Genomic DNA, 18,642 nt, shown 5'->3' with positions numbered 1-18,642 from the left:
ACTGCAGGTACAAATTTCCTCGCTATACGTGCGGAAAGTGTTTCTCTCGAGATCAGTCGGCGGCAACGATGGGACTTTTCGAGTGTACGCGATAATGGATTGAACCAATAGCCGACGGCGCTAGAAATTCGAGTAGGGTAGATAAAGAGAGAACTCTCGGGAAATGTTATTGTTTATAGAAACGGCGAGAAGAATGTCCCCGTATCCTGTTAATAAAGCGAAACCGGATCTCTCCGTATAGAATAACGTGTGTAACTCGTCCATCCGACTCTGTTCTCGAGAGTCGAAAACAGCGAGTGGAATAAAAAAGAAACACATGCAGGCTGCAGCGACGATCGGAAATAGCTCGCGACTTTTCGTGATCCGGTATAAATGACGACTCGATGCGCCGCGATCTTTTTTTATTCCCCTCGGTTCCGAATACGATATCGAGCTCGCGCGCGATGTATCCGCTTGTCATAATGCTGTTTATTAGCCGCGCGCGGATGGTTTACTAGTGGCACATCGTTACCGAATCAAAGCAACGCAATAACAACAGGCTGCGCATCGTAGGTTGATGGAGGAAAGAAGCATTAATTATTTAACGAGTTGGCGAGCTGAATAGAACCGAACATAAATGGTTAGCGCTCGCTCTCACACGGCCCATAATAAATCCAAAAGCCGGAAGGAAGTTTGTCGCGGTGGTGGATCAACTTTCACGTTTATACTCTGCGCAAATACATCAATCTCTCCTTGCGGTCCGCGACGTGTATAACAACTTGCCGAAACTCCATCAGCGCGCTAACTTTCCAAGAAGCGAGAGAGCGATGGAGTGAAGGAAAAGAATACACAAAATAAGACTCACCTATCGAGGCTCATGAGCACGAGGGTGTAGACGCTGGCGCAGGCGGTGACGATGATAAGGTACTGCACGACCTTGCACCAGGCGTTGCCGAACGGCCAGTAGGGTAGGACGAAATCGGTTGCGGTGAAGGGTATGCAGAAGAGGACGAAGAGCAGATCGGCGACGGCTAAGTTGATGATGAGTATGTTGGTGGTGGAGCGCATGCCGGGATTCGCCGCGACGACGATGACGACGAGCGAATTGCCGAGCAAGCCGAGGATGCCGATCAGGCCGAAGAAAATCGGCACGACTACCTGGACGATACTCTGGACGAGCACCTGGTCGAAGTCCAGCTCCTCCTCCATGAGCTCGTCCTCGTAGCAACCGATCGGCGGCTGCTGCTGCAATGCCGTCGAGGTCAGGTTCGCCGTCAGCAGTATCGCCTGCGAGACGCTCGAGTTCGCTGACCAACCGAGCTCCGTCATCCTGGACAACGAACCTGTCGCTGCTGTTGCTGCTGCAGGGCTGATTATTGCGCGGGGGAGAAGGCGATGTTTAGCGGTGATGTTTTTTTTTTCGATTTTATATGCCGGTCTGAAGGTGGATTTTTTGCTGTATACCCGAGCGCGCAAGTTCCGTTGCGCAACTGGGTGCTTTTTCATCGAAAGCACTCGAGAGAGATCTTGCCGGTTTGGAGCAAGTTCTTCATTGTTTGTGAAGAGCAGACCGATGTATAACGTAACGAAGCGTAATCAGCGATAATGGAGTCTACGTCTGAATGCCTCTTGTGCTAAGTAAGTGAACGAGCATCGAGCCAATTAGACGCGTATTAAGACGGGCTATGATGACTGTGCTTTATTAAGTATAATGCGCAGAACTATGTGTTCTTTTATATTCGTGCAAAATGCAAAGTGACAAAGTTAAAATCGCCTCGAAACCACATCAAAAGTTGTGATGGATATCCTGATAATTTCAAAGTTGACCAATTCTCGGGTGAATCCGGAGCCAAACTCTGCAGGATTTGAATGCAAACGAGTGCTTGCCGATCTGTAGATCAGGTACTCTCCGAACAGTGCGAAATTTTTAAAGCACGTAAAATTTAATAATTTAAAATCACGATCGCCTCGTAAAACCGATCAAGACTTACCAGCTCGTGCGTCGAGGCTGATAAGACAGATAATATACGGGGCCAACCTAAAACGCACAAGCCATTTTCGTATATAACACGCCGAAGAGAGACAGTCGTATTCGCGAGACATAAAGCTTTCAGGGGTAACAATGACCTTTTAACCCTTCGTTACTGGGTACATAAAGGCGTCGCGAAGAGCTTCGGCTCGTTTATGCATGGCGGTTATCGCTTCGGATATGTTACGGCTGATCGAGCGCTTAGGTTACTCTACTTACCGGTCCCAGCGGATGGCTTGTAAATTCACGAAATTAGCTCTAGCTACTACGTACCCGGAGAATTTACCTACTTACCTCTGTTTGAGTTATTTTCACGTGTGTAAGCGCGGGGGAACCGTATTGGTGTAATTTTCGACTGGTTCGTATCCCCGGAGGGCATCTCTGTAATCGCGTGTGTTATTTTGATAATTATACTCGCGGATTCTTTGGTTTGGTTCGATTACGAGTTTTGATACGCGGAGTTATGCAGGGCCGTTAATTAATTTTCGCGAATATGCGCCGTTGTTTGTGCTCCGAAACTTGCGAATTTCGCAGTAATAGAACTGTTTCACCTGCGCCACATATAATCATTAACCACTTTTGTTGGAATTACCAAGAAACCGGTCTTTGAAGCGGAACACCGCATCAGCGAAATTCGTTATAGTATATATCACAAAGGCAGTAATTAGACAGTGAATCGATTTCAATTCGTAATTTTCTGCCACCTATACCCACGCGATCGATCATTTCCCAATGTCGAATATTGAAAATGCCATCAATATTGCACGATTCAACAATATCCACTCTAAAACAAATAGCCATCGTGTGTACATGAGTATAGTTCGATGTCGGCTATCTCTACTTTCATTATAGCCTTTTATCTTATCACCAGATCCCAAAAATGATTCGATAGAAACACTCCCGCGCAACAATTCCCTTCACACACACCGTAATTTGTTTGCGAGCGCAACTCTTGCAATAATCTCTCTCGAGTTCAGCGCACTTTAACAATGAGAAATCCACCCTCGGGGTAATGGCAAAGGGAATTTTAAGATTTACCCAGCCCTGCCACATGTCCAGCAGGATTCGTCGGCGCTATCACGCGGTGCGCCAGTGCCACCAGAGACCGGCTATCCTGAGGCGAGGCATGGTCTACAATAATCTAAATCTCAATTCTTGCGCCGCTCTGTATTATAACAACAACAATTTTTCAAACACTTCTCGCTCAACGATCACTGGCCACCACCGTAGGAAACATCATCCGCGCGTGTAATACTTTCTTCAGCCTTGCGACACGATTTGCTAATAAATTTACACCGATAGCATGTAACAATATTCAAATACTATGCGCGAAAACTCTGTTGGCGCGATTAAAAATATCAAATAACGATCATCGATTTCTCCTGTAAAACGATGCAGCAATGCGTATAATATAGATTACAATTTCAGAGGAAACAAGAACCGGCGAGGTGTGACGATTTAGTAGTCGCGATTACTCCGAGCGTCGCGACAGCATCTCTTTTTCCGTATGAACGATCTCCTCTTGATCAGCGAGAAGCCGCACCGGTGCTTGCACCACCACGATCTCGGTAGCGCTATTGGCAGCATGATCTCGTCGCGCGCACTTTCTTGTTCTTCCTTTCCGATCGGCTGATGCTATTTCCTGCGGGTCACTTGTTGATGATGGTATAATGCGGTACCGCGACTGTGATCGTCCTTCGTCGGGGTGAACGGCGACTCATGACGCGACGAAGGGTGAGCGACTGACTCTGCGCGCCCTCCGCGATGGCGAGTGCGGCACGACTGTGCACGCGGGGGCAGTCACCAAATCAAATTTCGCTCCTCTCTTCCGCGCGAGGATGGTGCCGTAAACGCGCATGTCGCCGGCTGCTTCGGAGTTTTCCCCCTCCTCTTCTTCTTTAAGCCGGTTGTTAAATTCTGCGGGATGTGTTACTGATGGCGGTGTCTGGTGGAGAATGAGGGGAATCACAGGATTGCTGACTGATGGTAAGGTGATAATGGTTACCGACCGATGGATGAACACTGCGGTAGAGCTCCGATGTTAAGGAAGATTGATTCTATAGTGATTTCAAAATTTAAATGTTTAACAAATATAAATATAAGATATTTGATTTGTTTTGATTAGTAAAATTTACTGAAAAATTTTAGACAAACTTTCTGAAATGCTAACAATGCTCAAAGCTATGAAAACGACGATCAGTATTATTATTTAGATTCGCCGAGGTTCGCATAAACATCGATGAATCGGCTGCTGACGAGCGGTTACGCAATGCTTCAAAAGGAAAAACGTAAACACATTGCGGATCCCGGAATAGACTGAATTTCATTTCGAGGTTGATTCGCCCCAGAAATTGTCAAACATCATACGATTTCATAGCTTTATTTATGACTGACTTTATGGAGTTTTGACGTTAAAACCTACCCCGTGGTTCCTTTGATATGCTTCGATCGTAAAATCCATCGTCTTAATATTTGGGACAATAAAGGATACTTTCAAACTTATATAAATTAAATTAAATTTATTGATCATGTTCACATAAATAAGAACAAGGAAAAAAAAGGATGTGTAGAATTGAGTATTCTTTTGCGCAGTGACCATCTAATAAGCAGTCGAGTCATCTTTATAGAGAGCAAGAGAAAAGCAACATTCGTGGCATTCAAAGAAACTACTTTCGATCAGCAGCTTCAAATCAGTTTCGTCCCGAAACCTTGTCGATGATTGCCTGTGTCAGAACCTTCTGAGCGAGGTTCTTGGCAAAGTTGGTGAGTTGGTCTTTGATGCCGGGCTTCTTCGTCGTGGTAGGTGGTGGACCGTAGTTCGGGTTGTATCCGCCCTGTGGTGGTGGGTAATTCGGATTGTATCCACCCTGGGGTGGCGGGTAGTTGGGATTGTATCCAGGATATTGTCCTTGAGGAGGAGGATAGGAACCACCGTAGGGGTTGCTGTAACCCACAGCCGGGGCAGGGTAGTTATTGTTCGCGTTGTTCATCGTCGAAGTGGTCCTCCTCGATTGATCCTGGCTCGGATAACCTGGGTATCCTGAGCCCGACGACGGATAACCCGAATTACCCGAGGGGTAACCGGGATAGCCACCACCGCTCGAAGGATAACCAGACGCCACCGGCTTTGCGCTCGTCCGCGTCTGACTTGGATCCGGATAGCCAGAACCCGAGGAGGGATATCCAGAACCCGAAGGATAACCCGATCCCGAGGAGGGGTATCCAGAACCCGATGGATAACCCGATCCCGATGAAGGATATCCAGAACCCGATGGATAACCCGATCCCGAGGAGGGGTATCCAGAGCCCGATGGGTAACCAGAACCCGACGGGTAACCGGAGGATACCGGCCTGGATGCCGTTTTTGCACCAGTCGAAGCATCCGGATATCCAGAACCCGAGGGATAACCGGAGCCGGCCGGGTTATCCGCGGACTTGGTCTGGCTCGAATCCGGATAGCCGGATCCCGCGGGGTAACCGCTGCCGCTGCTGCCGCTGGGTTTCTGGGTCTCGTCGTCGCGCCTGGCCAGGTCCTTCTTCTCGCCACCGTCGTCCTCTGCAAACATTTCGTCAACTTTTTTTGCCTCAATTAGTGGACGCGCGCTAAGGGCCACCTCGCGACCCCGACGGACATGCCGGATTATTTGGAGTGTTGTGACAGAGAGAAAGAGAGAGAAAGAGAGAGAGAGAGGGAGGGATGTGAATTTTCAGGCAGGGATTCAGCACAGTGTACAAGCATATACGTATATAGAGTCTCGCGACCTGTGTGAATAAGTCTGCCCAGATTCAGATATGAGAATGTATAGGAGGAAAGAGAAAGAGAGTGTGTGAGTTGAAGGCGGTTTTAGATTCGTTATATTTTTGAAAAGTAGGAGAAGCGCATAGTCCGTCAAAGCAGTACATCATGCAACCAACCCTGCATTTTCTTTTCCTCCATAGAATGTTTCCATCGCGCGATCCCTTTGACATGCATTATGGCGTTTTCTTTCCACGAGACGATCTCGCGCCCGCGCACTCACCTTAATTAAAATTTCAACTCGGTCGAACCGAGGTGTTAATCCTTTTATATACACGTGTGTTATATTTTCATGCGGATGTGCGACTCTCCCAAAAGATTTCGCTCAGAGACATGAGGCGAGGGTTTCTTTGAATAAAATGGTAGACAACTTTATTGACTCGTATGTAGTAAAAGTACTTCTGTACACTCGTCGTTATACAAAATATGCATTCAATATGGCACAAATGTTAACTGTATAAAGCAATAAGGCTCTTGGCAACGATAAGGAGTATTTGATTAAAGCTATGTGTATTATAGAGTAAGCGTCGTCGAAATTAAAGATCATCTCTTCTACTAGTTTAAGTACAGCAATGAAATTCCCGAAGCACGATCCCGACAACGCGTCTCCCGTGCGTAATTGTGCACAACTGCGCATCCGTATACGTCAGAGCATCAGACACACGACGGAGCAAAGGATGTCTTATCCAGAGAACGTCCAGACCCTATTCCCCTTGGAGTCGATCGAGGTGTGCGTCTGGTAATGGTCCTTTCCTCCGGGATAGTAATTGGCCGCAGGTCTGCTGGTCGTCGGTCTCTGATAGTCGCGGATTCCGCCTCGGCCGCCTGCACCACCACCACCACCGTAAAGTCTATCCCAGACTGAGCCCTGGCCGATCTTGTTGCGATAGCCGCTTCCACCTCCGCCGTAGTTACTACCGCCGCCGTAGCGATTGCCAAAGGAGGAGCTACGAGGAGGCGGCGTTGGAATAACCGGCTTCGGAGTCACTCGGGGACGCTGGTAACCCGGTGGACGTCGCGCCGCTGGAGCTGTCGAATTGCGTCGGTATTTGTCAGGATTTTTTCCCTCGTGTGTATGCGTGTGTGAAATGACGGAAGAGGTCAGACTCTCTCGTGCGGTGAGTAAATGCGTGTGTTATGTATGTGTAGCTTGAGGTCAACGTTGTGCGTCGCGAGACCGGGTCACGGAGGTCGGGGAAAGATAAGAGATAAGACGGAGCACACGTACAAACACGAGCTCTGGGACGCCGGTTCGACGCTGCGGAGTATGAAACTTGAACGCGGGCTCTCTCTCTCTCTCTCTCTCTCTCTCTCTCTCTCTCTCTCTCTCTGCTCTTGTGCGATTACGAAATTAGGCATTAGAAGTTTATTGAGATCGAATTAGCGAGATGCGCGCGGATAATATCGGATGTTATCTTGATTAAAAGTCGTTTGCGATTCGGGAGAAGAACACACCTTGCGTACACAGATTGAACTTGTTTATTTATTCTTTGAAAACGTCAGGGTAAACATGCTCGTTTTTTCGAGGATTATAATACTAATCATAAGTATAGTAATAACGACGGATAACGTAATACTGGAGTTACTGTAATATAATATAGTGTCGTAAGACCATATGATAAAAAAAAAATTCGACCTACCGACAGTCTTGCTTAGAAAGAACGAAAGAGAAAAAACAAAATAAGGACGGGTTTAACTGTACTCTAACTGCACCTAGCTCTCTAACGATAAAGACATAAATGAATATCAACATCTACGTGTCTCCCCGCTTACAATCCTGTATAATCTTGATCCGTCCACATCATTATACAGATTAACACATTTACAAAACAGCTTCGAACAAGGCACAAGCTCCTCGAACCTTGTGCAACGCGTCGGAGGAGCCGGTATACATCGCGCTGAATTAATATTATACACATTATGATACATCGTTTATGTCGAGAAAATTTCAAAAAATGCGTCGTTGCGACACAGACTCGTTGGCGCAATCGGCTGGCGCGCACTCGATAAAAATTGCATACGTCGACACATACACACACACACACACAGACAGCAACGAGACCGAAAGGAAGGCACGAATGGACGTTCGTTAAGCGTGTACGTGTAGAAATTTTCTCGTCATCCATTCCCCGGTAATAGCCGCGAGAGTCATTAGACTGAGAAAAGTCAATTATGCGGAAAATGAAAGTGTAGTCAAATGCTCCTCGAATCAGCGAAGGAAGCGGCCATCTTTTCGTCTCAGAGAAACACACGCACACAGTTCAATCATCTAGATTCTCGCAACCTGGTGTATCATCCACCACACAGACGGGGACGTACATTCGGCATAGGGCGCGGAGATTTACGCTCGGGCTATCCTGAGACTGAGGGCGCAGAGCGCCGCGAGGAGGACAGTCGAGAGATGGAGGGCACTGGCTCCGTTTCTCCTGTAAATCGTGTTGGGATAAGAGTTGCTCCAGCCGGTGTTGTGCTGCGGCATGTTGTGCTGGGGGTAGTTGTTGTGGTAGCCGCGGTTGTCGTTGATCGTAGGTCGACTGGTAGCGGGCGGATAGATCGGGTATCCGTACTGGTCGACGGCCGGTTTGTTCGGTTGCGGATTGTTGTTCCCGCTCGGATACGCCGGGTAACCGTAATTGTTGTTGTTGTTGTTGGTGGGTGGATAAGGCGGGTAGGCCGGCTGGTTGTTGGCATAGGACGGCTGGTTGAGGCCGTGGCTGACATCCTCGGCTGGCGGAGCGTTAGCACCGGCGTAGGGGTTCGAGGGGGCGTATCTGTCGGCTGGAACACTGGGCTGATTGCTGTTGGTTCGCTGGCCGTTGACCGAGGCGATGCCCGCCGAGTCGTACTCTGAAAATACAGACAGGCAGCGCTGCCGCTCTAGCTTCCGGTGTACACACAGTCTCCTCTCGTCGAGTCTCTGCAAAGCCCAGCCAGAGAAAGAGTCGCCGCGACTCGCGGATATGTACGGGAAAGCGAGTTTCTTTTCTCTGAGTGTCTTCGCAATAACGACGGTGCGGGCGACCGAATAAGAGAAAAACACACAACTCGCTCGCAAGGTTTTGTAAGTATAATTGTGCAGGTGTATCTTTCAAAGTAGGGTTAACCATCACACGCACGCACACAGTAGTTGACACACATAAATAGCCTTGTGAGTGTTACATATACGGGGGAGGAGCGAGAATCGCGTGCATCGGAGTGGAGAACTCACATCAGCGAGTTATAAGGTCGTGCAGCATGCGATGCGGATTGCAACATCATTTTATTTATTTATTTATTTTTTTGCTAGGGCTAGTCATTGCGTGCGCCAGGGATTAATTGAGCGAGCACTTTTCTAATTCGCCATCACCTGCTATTGCTTGGGAGAACTATTAATAACACGGACACACTCATCGGGAAAACATAACGCAGTAGTAGTGCAGACCAACAACTATTTGCTTCGTGAAACAGACAGAGAGAGAAAAGGAAGAGAGGTAGAATCAAATGAGGGAACATCAGCCAGAGGCGAGTGTGAATGTATGTGCGCCGAAGGAGAGCGAGCGATTACGTTAGGTTCAAGACCGCAAGCGTCGCGTTTTCCGCCATTGAAATTTCAAGGAATTAGTATAACATCGATCGAGAGCGGGAGTTGATCATTAATACCGCTATCATAGGTACACGTGCAGCAGAGAAAAGGATGTCCCGACTATATACACCGCATGCAGTGACGCTTGCGCGACATGACCGTAAATTGCGCTTTTGCCCTTCTAAGCGCGAGTGTGTTTACGGCGCGTTTATGCGTATGTATAAGATCCGTCGCGCTTCTCGGCGTAAAGTGACCGCGGGAAAACCTCCGCGCGAGGTGTCCTTTGTGCGCATCAGCGTTATGTGGACGCGCGCGAACGGAAGTACGTTATGCAACGCACGACGAAAGCCCTGTGTCTTGGTGTATGTACAGACGCGCGTTTATGGATGTAAAGTGAGAGAGCTGCAGAAGTATTCCCTCCGAGGAAGAAACTCGCCGTGAGAGCGTGTCGTTATCGTCGTATTTAAATGCGTGACTCGAGCAATTATTGACTGCGCGACAGGAGTTATCGTGACACAGATACGCCGCTGCGACGAGTTTCTTCGTTGCATTTGAAAAAAAAAGAGCGACGAGCAGTTCACGGGTACACTCGAGCTTTTATAAATACCGACAATCATATCAGTTTGGATCGAAGCACCTCCAAGAGTATACCGAATACTTCTGCAATTTCGGATGGATCGAACACGGTGTATTACTATGTATAAATGTACAAGAGAGTTGAGTAAAAAAAAACCAAAAGTGCCAAAACTGTCAACCCAAAACCATCGCCACTCACCGAGTCCTGGAGTAGTGTTGACGCAGGTCGGCCTTCCGTTCTCTGTCTTGCAGTACTGTCCGCTGGGACAGATTTTCGTGGTACAGCTCTCGCCTATGGCAGAAATGAAAAAACGAGTCAGACAAAAAAAGGTCAGAGAGCTTGCAAAGAGCTTTTATCGACGATGCGTGTGTGCGTATACGAACCTCCATCGGACGACCTCTGGCAGGTGGGGTAACGACCGCAAGAGTTGTCGGACTGGTACCGGCTGCAGGGGTCCTCGGCCATCACGCAGACCTCGTTCGAACGGCAGCCGATGTCCTTGCAGGTCCTGCCGTACTCTGCGTTGTAAAGACGGAATTATAGCTTTAGTAATGCGTGTGTTATTATGATAAGCTCGATTATAATAAGAGCTTTACGGTCAAGCTCATTCGAGCCTCGTTATACACCGATAAAAGCGATCTCTCTCGCGCAGAGCTTAAATATCCACAACACATAACAAGTGCTCGACGACGCTGAATGTATTCGCGAACGGGTTTGCCCGCCGCAAATATTCTCCCCCATCATCGGACTATTTTCAGCAGCGCGAAAGAGAAAGCTCAACCCTCGTTCTCTGTTTTTCTTTTGCATCCGTCCCGCGCCCCGGCAAAAGCTGTATATTCCAAAGTCCTCTCTCGTATTCCTCCCTTTTTCCGCGCGTGCACCAGGCGCCATAAGTCTGCGTTTACACCGTCCCGATCGTTTCCTCTATTTTCCCTCCGCCTTCTTCTTCTTCTTCTTCCTCCACCTTCTTCTTTTTTCACACGCCCCGGAAAGTGTCAATCGATCAGAGACGCGCGGATTACTGAGTAATTGAGAGCGTTTAGCGACAAAGACGTTTATATGAAATAGCACGTAATGCGCGCGGCTAATCATAATTCTATTTCAGTATCTCTCTCTCTCTCTCTCTCTCTCTCTCTCTCTCTCTCTCTCTCTCTCTCTCTCTCTCTCTCTTTCTCTCTCTCGGGGGCTGTTTTATCGGCATCGATTTTCGATTATCCGAACTGGTCTAGCGTGCGGAAAACATCGCCTCTTCGCGCGCTGCAGCTTGCCTGTGCCGTTTTTGGTGTTTATAACGATGGATTAATCTCGACGTGCGCGTAATATTATAGAAGGAAATACGTGCATGCATTTATATGACGCGCGTGGAATTTTGAATTTCGTTCTCGTGACTAAAGTTTTAATGGTTCGCTGTAGGAGAGCTGCAGACGAGGGTCGAGAGTTTTGCGCAGACGTGTAATTTTTCAATGAAAATCCAGCAGCTCTGCGCGCTGCAAGCTGTAAGCTCTTGAAAGCGCGCACGTTAGCCATAAATTCTCGATTATAAAAAAATATAATGAATACGTAATTCCGCGGTGAGCCCGTGTCTCGCTTCTGGATGTGCGCGCGGGGAAAAGTAGATTTTTCTACCGCAGGCTACCTTGCGACTGTACCGTATACGCGTTTTATATGGCAAAACATTTCTTCGAACTTATGTATTCGAAAACGACGAATAAACAGCGAGTGCGCGAGCGCGCAAGCACGCGTCGAATCACAGAGTCCGCAGCTCTCTCTCTCTCTCTCTCTCTCTCTCTCTCTCGCTCTCTCTCTCTCTCTCTCTCTCTCTCTCTCAAGAGATAAGTAAACAGCTTTTTTCCTCGAAGCAAAGTGTCTCTGCTCTACTCTGTGTGTGTATAAACTCGCTCGCGAGTTTTTCCAATATCGACGACATCGCGGCGCTTTGTTCTTGCCTCGAGTGCAGCACTTTTCGAGCGCAAGCTCTGTTGTATATATATGAGAGCTTGCACGAGGCTGTGACGTCGGGATAGCATCGATTTTAGGGAGAGAGAGAGAGAGAGAGAGAGAGAGAGAGCTGCATACGCATTAGGCCGAGCCTCGTGCTTCTCGTTAGCTATAATTGACGCTCGATCGATTTTATTAGCGCGTCAATCGCCCGTTGCGCGAGTATATAGTTCGTCGGAGTATGAGTTTGTCTTGCAGCGAATATACGTCACTGTGGTACTGCTGCACGATGACTACACTGAGAAAAAAAAAGTTGAGTAAGATTCAAGTAAATTTAACCTGAGCGCTTAAGTAACGGGCTATCAAGTTAATTTAACTTAAATCTTTCGTTGAATCAACCAAAAATGTTATAGTCGCGACTTCCAATGTACGAAATAAAGTTTGAGAATGAGAATTTCAATGTTTATTAATGAATATAAATGAACCTACATAATTGATTATAATTAGAATAAGGTTAGGAAAAGAAATAAGTACATAATATCATGTTATCGGGTTAAACTAATTGATAGATATTGACGTCAGAATAATATCTGCACAAAGTTTATATGATATACATGCACTGATCTTCATTTCACTTGACCGTACCAAGTCATCAATTTTTATTCAATCATGTCATACTAACTGACTGAAGAAATTAATAGATATTGTGTAAATTAGCATGATAGTAGTGCACAATGCCTTGCTCAACAAAACTAAAGTAAAAATGAACTCATTCGCACATTAATTGAGGCTGCGAGTACATTAGATACGAATTTCACATTTTGCTTGGTATCGGTGATGTTGGACCAAAATCTCAAATCAGTCAATTAAAGTAATAACACAATAAAGATTGCTTGAACTTATTAATCAGCTCTTAACATTTCCAAAAAGAGTACATATCAATAGTTTTTGATTTACAGTTCAGAAGCATTCTATTCAAAAAATTCAAAACAATTTTAAGCTTTGGGTCGTGGTTTTCTATTTTGAAAGATAAGAATTTTCTAATAACTCTTCTTCAGTCAGTTAGTATGACATGATTGAATAAAAATTGATGACTTGGTACGGTCAAGTGAAATGAAGCTCACTGCATGCATATCATATGAACTTTGAAACTTTGGGTATTCATTGAAATATAAAATTGTCTAGGATTGTGGTAATTCCCAAACACTGCTGCTTCTTTATTCTAAACGATAATCTCTACTGAAGCGCGACAAGTAATTTTAACTTAAGCGATGCTCATGTCACTCGAAACTGACAGTTCAGTAGATTTTACTGAAGTCTGCAGTAGCATTCACTGAAGGGGCGTCCTCTGTAGTTTTACTTAAGTCGCTACATTAATTTCAACGTTTTTTTTCTTCTCCATGTATGTGTGCATATACGTTGCAAACGTCGCAATTAGTCGGGATGAAAAAATTACATCTTTATCGCGATCGTTCTTTTCGAGCGGCGCGTTGAAAATTGTTTTTCTCGTGAAACGCCGTTCGCTCGAGCATTAAGAGTCAATTATAAACATCAGAGCTTGTAGATATGATTTACACAAACTGCGGCATCATTATTAGTACGAACGTAAATGAGGAGATTGTAGAGGCGTCGTTATTTTCCCATATAAACTAAAACTATATGTACAGCGATAAACATTTATACTCACTGGAATAAGGAACTGCATCGCTGGCGGCGACGAGGACCGCCAGAAGTATGGCGATCGACGCTGCGCTCGACATCCTCTGTAACAAAACAAAAGTCCAGTCTTACATCAGTATACACGCGTATATAGATATGTCCTGCCGACAACGAGGACAGCTTGTTAAAGCACACAGAGAAGGAAATTTCGCAGGTTCTTTGTCATCGCGCAGCTCGTGTACATTTTTTTCTTCCTCTCCGGGCGCCGCGCTAATTACCCGCATAATTACGAGCATAAAACTCGCGGGAGCCGGGCTATGCTGCTTTCTAAACATCTCCTCGCGGCGCGAGCGGACAACGAAAATAAAACTGTACACGCGAGAGAGATGCATCGCGCGCACTGGTGTAATTAGTCGAAACCGAGGCACGTACGACTGGCTGTTATGTATTGTAAGTCCGCCGAGGAGGAGGAGAGAATTAATTGTAAGCGCGTCTGTGTGACGACGATGTGTTTAGCGCGAGTATCGATGTTTCTAGGAAAAGAAACAAATATCCGAGGAATTGCCTCGTATCCTATAAAAAGAAGTGGAAAAAGCACGTATGTCCTCGCGCTGAGATAAACGGGTTTTTACGGATCGAGAATATAGATATAGAAGGCCGCTCTACTGCTGCGCCCATTGTTCGGACATACAGGAAAAAGCAGCCAGCTCCAAAAATTTCTTTACTCGCGGTTTCTATTCATCACGTCGCGCCCTCGTAAGGTCACACACACACACACACATACACACACACACACAACGCCTCGGCGATCGGAATAATTGCCTTGCGCGTGTCTGCAGCGCAAATTGACACCGAAACCCGCTTAATGCCCTTTTGTCCAATGCATATACATTAGGCTGGACTTTTTATCGACTCGCCCTTGCGCTCACGCGAACTTCGCTCTCTCGAAGCGTGACAAAAAAAACAGCAGACTCGCGAGTGCAATGTGTGTACATGTCGATCGCGTCGTACTCCACTCTGTGACGTATGACCTCCGCTGTTGTACACTGTGACGTTATACAGAGATGCGGCTGTCGTTGTTTTTTTTTTAGAGTACTATAGGTCCGGTATTTTCTTTTCCGCGCGTTAGGCGGCCCTGACGTTTTCCGTTATTTATTGCGCCGGGATTCGAGTGTTATATACGCGTCGCGTGTGCAAGATGATAAGGCAGAGATGTAGGTTCGTTAGCGATCGACCTCTTCGATGGTGTAATTACGAGAGTTTTTGAAATTTCGTCGCGTTGGAAGAAATAAATTGTTTTCGAGGCGCGAGGCTTTATAGGAAGCCGAGCTTGACAAATGGCTTAATTATAACGAAAAATATAATTGGAGGATGTATACAAGTGTGTAATCGTGGTCTTTTCCGGTTCCCACTGATACTCCTTTTTTGTCTCGAGATTTCTGAAAAACCGAATGCGCAATAACTCTGTGTAATACACAAACCTCGTTTATAACGATAAAGCATTATCGTTTCCTTGACTCGCGGTAAAAAAAGCATATAGGCGCGTCGTTACAAGAAACTCATTCTCTTCTCTATAGCACAGCAGCCGACCTTACACACGCGATAGAGATGAATATTGATCGATCGCGACTAACGCGCGAAGCCTACTGAAATCGAGCCAATTTCTCAGTCGCAGCTACACTTCGTCTTAATACACCTCGGAATTGAAGCGAAAAGTGATACATAGCTGCAGTAGCGGCGATTAGCATAGCATTAGAATTTCAAGTGGCCGCGATATATATAACGAGCAAACTACATCGTTATTTCCCAATTGCTCCGAAACGAATTTTTCAATCAAAGCTTGATCGTACGCGATGAGATAGCGCGTGTGAGCGTAATGTACGTTTAATGAGAAAAGCTACAGAATATCTCGAGATACATAGACACGCGTGTGTGCGTATACGTATACAGTCCGCTAAAAATAACGCTGACGACAGACATCATCCGCGCGGTTTTGACAAGGTCGTCGCATTATACGCGCCGTAAGCAAAGATTCCGAGTCGCGGACGTGCAAAATCGGCGGTGTCAAAGAAACTTTGAGGTCGGCCCGATGCGTGATCTTGAATCTTTCTGTGGCGTAAATATCGCCGCGCAAAAGTCGAGCAGATTTCCGCTGACGATATGTGTGCCGATTCTCAAGGATACATCCGCGCGTTATGCGTAAACTCAGCGAATCGCGAACAAAATAATGTAAAAAGCGTTCCATCCGAGCAATTTTTTTCGCGATGCATCATCACCGATTGCACAAATTTGCGCGTCAGCGCGTAAGTTTTCCATTCACGGATTCCGCGCCATATAGATACACAGCTCTGACGTATATATAGATCTACACACAGGAATGTTTAAAGAGCCCGCGCAAACAACAGCTGACGGCCTAATTCATTCAGCGCGAAATTCCACGTGCGCTCGGTTATGTAGCAAAGAAGCGAGAATATTTCGTAAACCGAACCACGTTCATTCACACGGAGCGAGCGAGGTTATAAGCGCTGCAGCTGCTGCTGCCATTGCTTCGTGTAGCGACTGCGAAGGAGTCGGTTAGAAATGAAAGTATAGGAGAGCTGCTCCGAAAATATAATACCAAAGCGTTGAAGAGTTGGCAAAAGGCTACTAAATACTCGTATATATATAATACGTACCTCGTGTTGTTGTCTGTCGTGCGCGAAGGTGTGCGTATATATAGGTGTAGAACGCGTGATAGTGCGAGCGCGAGGACAAAGATCTGGCCGAGTTGGTAGTTAGCTTGACACTGAGGTATATAATGCCGTTGTGGTGGAATTTCAGAGCGCGCCGGGAGAGAGCCTCTGGCGGTGCGGCGAAACGCCGAGAAGCGAGAGAGACAGAGAGAGAGAGAGAGAGAGAGAGCGACGTGTATATATATATATATATATATATATATATATAGCGCACACGTAGCGTGCAGTAAGCTAAGCCTGGCGCTATATACAGTCGCAAAGAGAGAGAGAGAGAGGGACGAAGACACGGCTACTGCAGCAGCGCCAGCTGGAGTAGGGGGACGGCCACGAGGCCGTTTTACTCCGGCGAGAGAGAAGAACGCTCGCTGCGCTGTAGTGTGTGTGTGTGTGTATGTGTGTGTGTGTATAGGTATAGGATCCTCTGATGTAGCGCGAGTACGTGGGAGCGTCTCGGCGTGCAAAAATCTAATTTCGATTTCGTTTACTTAAATTAGAGCTGCGAACGCGCGCGCCTCGAGTATAAAGTCGAGGGAATAATTTATTTTCGCGCCTGCAAGTAGCTATGCTGCTGCAGTACTCTCTCGCATCAGCGACGATGTTATTATGCGGGAAAAGCTGGAGCGACGAGGAGTATATAAGCCTGATGGATGCAGAGGCGTGAGCTATAGTATGGAAGCGGTGTCAACGCGTTTTTCGCGCGCGAAAAATAGACGGAAAAATGCTGCCGGTTGATGACCCCCCCCCCCCTGACGCGTGATGTATCTCGAGAGGACCGCAGAAAACCCGCTTATTCCCGACGAGGAGTTTGTCGAAGCTTGATGAGCGCATTTTTCGAATTACTCGAGCTTTCGGATATCTCGCGACGTGTATGTGGACACACGTCGACGTTCGTCTCGAGAGAAGACAAGGGGCGAATTTTCAACGGAGAATTATGTTTACCTGGGAAATTGGTTTTTCTCTCCCTTAACTGCTGTAGCCGAAGGACTTTTACCCGCTGCACTTGCGGCTGATGCGTAATTTCTGCGGTCAACATCGCCGAGCTCCGTTTGATCTCTCGCGGGCTTTCTCAAATCTCCTACGCCGGTGCCTTATTAAATTTACTTTGCATCGAGAATAGAGAAAAAGAGAGAGAGAGAGGGAGCCGAGCTGCGCGAGTGGAGAAGGGAAAATTCCGTTATAAAGTTTTTAATACCCTGTACCGGAGGAATTGAGCCAATATTGTTTTCGACTCTTTTTTTTGTCGACAAAGGAAGGACCGTAACGGCCTTGTTAATTTTTCAAACTTCGCACTCGATGTCGGAGCTTTTTTTTACACAGCGATGTGCGATGTATGAATCAAACGTATCGTTAAGCCGGTGGTTTATTTTATCGAAAAGTTCAACAATGCCGCTGTGTGTATGAATCCAGATTCGCGAAGCTATGCTTTATTCAGTCAAAGCCCTATTCTGTTCAAACAAAAATCGAGCTAGAAAAGTGCGCTTTCATTTTGAAAATTCGTCATTTTCTGACCCCGAAATCTGACGGATTTGGAAAAAAAAATCTCACACACGTCTCTTTTTTCAACGAGCGTACGCAAATATATGTATACTCGAGTGCCCCGAAAAAAGGCGATATAAATAGGCTTCGCGAGCGTCACGACACACAGGCAGAAGGGCGATTCTCAAAATTCTAACAAACTCTAAACTCAATTTATTTTCGATGCATATGTGTTACTGAAACAAAAATACTCGATGTAAGAATGACGCCAATACAGAATGTTACATGGTGCGTGAAATAGAGCTGGTCAAAAGAGTAGTCGAGCGCGTTGCCTACGTCATTAAAAACCACGGAAGGCAGTCCCAGTTTATAAACGACTAGCACTGCGCAGAGCAACATTATTAAGGTAAATAAGTCAGTTATAAATTATTTCACAAAGCGGAAGACCGAAGGCTGAACGGGCCAGGCGCTTTGCCGATATTATACGTGTGTATGAATAGAAAGACCTAGTTTATGTTCAATAAACGTATGGTATTAAACTCGGCGCGATCCGAATGGCATGTTGAACTGCAAACTCGTGTATGTGTAGGAAATAGCGCATGATATCTATACGAAAAATTAATCGAATACGGTCACGTTTAAAAAAATGCTCTCTCCGCTATCTCCTGCAGACAGGATAAACACGACGATTTCGCTAAAAAAGAATGTTTGCAAAGAGATATTTTTAAAACTCTCTCTGATACATAACGATTTGATCAAAGCGAAAGGCAAAAATGTCACGTTTCGCTTTGATTTACAAGGATTCAAAAATTCACAGAGCACCAGGATTTTGATAATCATAGTTTCAAAAAGTCGCGTTTAATGCGCCACAAAAAGTATCACCTTTGACGAAAA

At 46.3% G+C, this 18,642-nt stretch overlaps 2 protein-coding genes across 9 annotated transcripts in view; both read right to left on the bottom strand.

The window, feature by feature from the left end:
* LOC100124126 (allatostatin-A receptor) overlaps nucleotides 1-3,809 on the bottom strand; it is a 28,330-nt gene extending 24,521 nt beyond the window's left edge. For all 4 annotated transcript variants that reach the window (XM_016988236.3, XM_031932312.1, XM_008217870.4 and 1 more), the window contains exons 1-2: nucleotides 3,047-3,809; nucleotides 845-1,348 (exon numbers count right to left, since the gene is read on the bottom strand). In XM_016988236.3, the coding sequence (XP_016843725.1) occupies nucleotides 845-1,308 (464 nt within the window). In that variant the 5' untranslated portion in view covers nucleotides 1,309-1,348; nucleotides 3,047-3,809. The remainder of the gene's footprint in view (nucleotides 1-844; nucleotides 1,349-3,046) is intronic.
* A 698-nt stretch (nucleotides 3,810-4,507) lies between these two features.
* On the bottom strand, nucleotides 4,508-16,488 carry LOC100124124 (prisilkin-39). Of its 5 annotated transcripts, none has more exons than XM_032601190.1 (5): nucleotides 16,216-16,488; nucleotides 13,569-13,644; nucleotides 10,327-10,461; nucleotides 10,142-10,234; nucleotides 4,508-5,564 (listed from the first exon to the last, which is right to left on the bottom strand). In XM_032601190.1, exons 2-5 carry the CDS (start codon nucleotides 13,639-13,641, stop codon nucleotides 4,699-4,701), a joined length of 1,167 nt encoding a protein of 388 aa, XP_032457081.1. In that variant the 5' UTR covers nucleotides 13,642-13,644; nucleotides 16,216-16,488; the 3' UTR covers nucleotides 4,508-4,698. The 5 variants fall into 5 exon arrangements, with proteins under 5 accessions (XP_032457081.1, XP_001607983.2, XP_032457080.1 ...); XM_001607933.6 differs by having other exon boundaries at nucleotides 4,508-5,582; nucleotides 16,216-16,372; XM_032601189.1 differs by lacking the exon at nucleotides 16,216-16,488 and adding an exon at nucleotides 15,022-15,646 and having other exon boundaries at nucleotides 4,508-5,582.
* Nucleotides 16,489-18,642: the final 2,154 nt, after the last annotated feature.

This window comes from Nasonia vitripennis, chromosome 5 (genome assembly GCF_009193385.2).
Source record: "Nasonia vitripennis strain AsymCx chromosome 5, Nvit_psr_1.1, whole genome shotgun sequence".
Classification (NCBI taxonomy): Eukaryota; Metazoa; Arthropoda; class Insecta; order Hymenoptera; family Pteromalidae; genus Nasonia; species Nasonia vitripennis.
The sequence above is the reverse complement of the archived record's forward strand: the minus strand, read 5'-3'. Positions and strand labels throughout refer to the sequence as shown.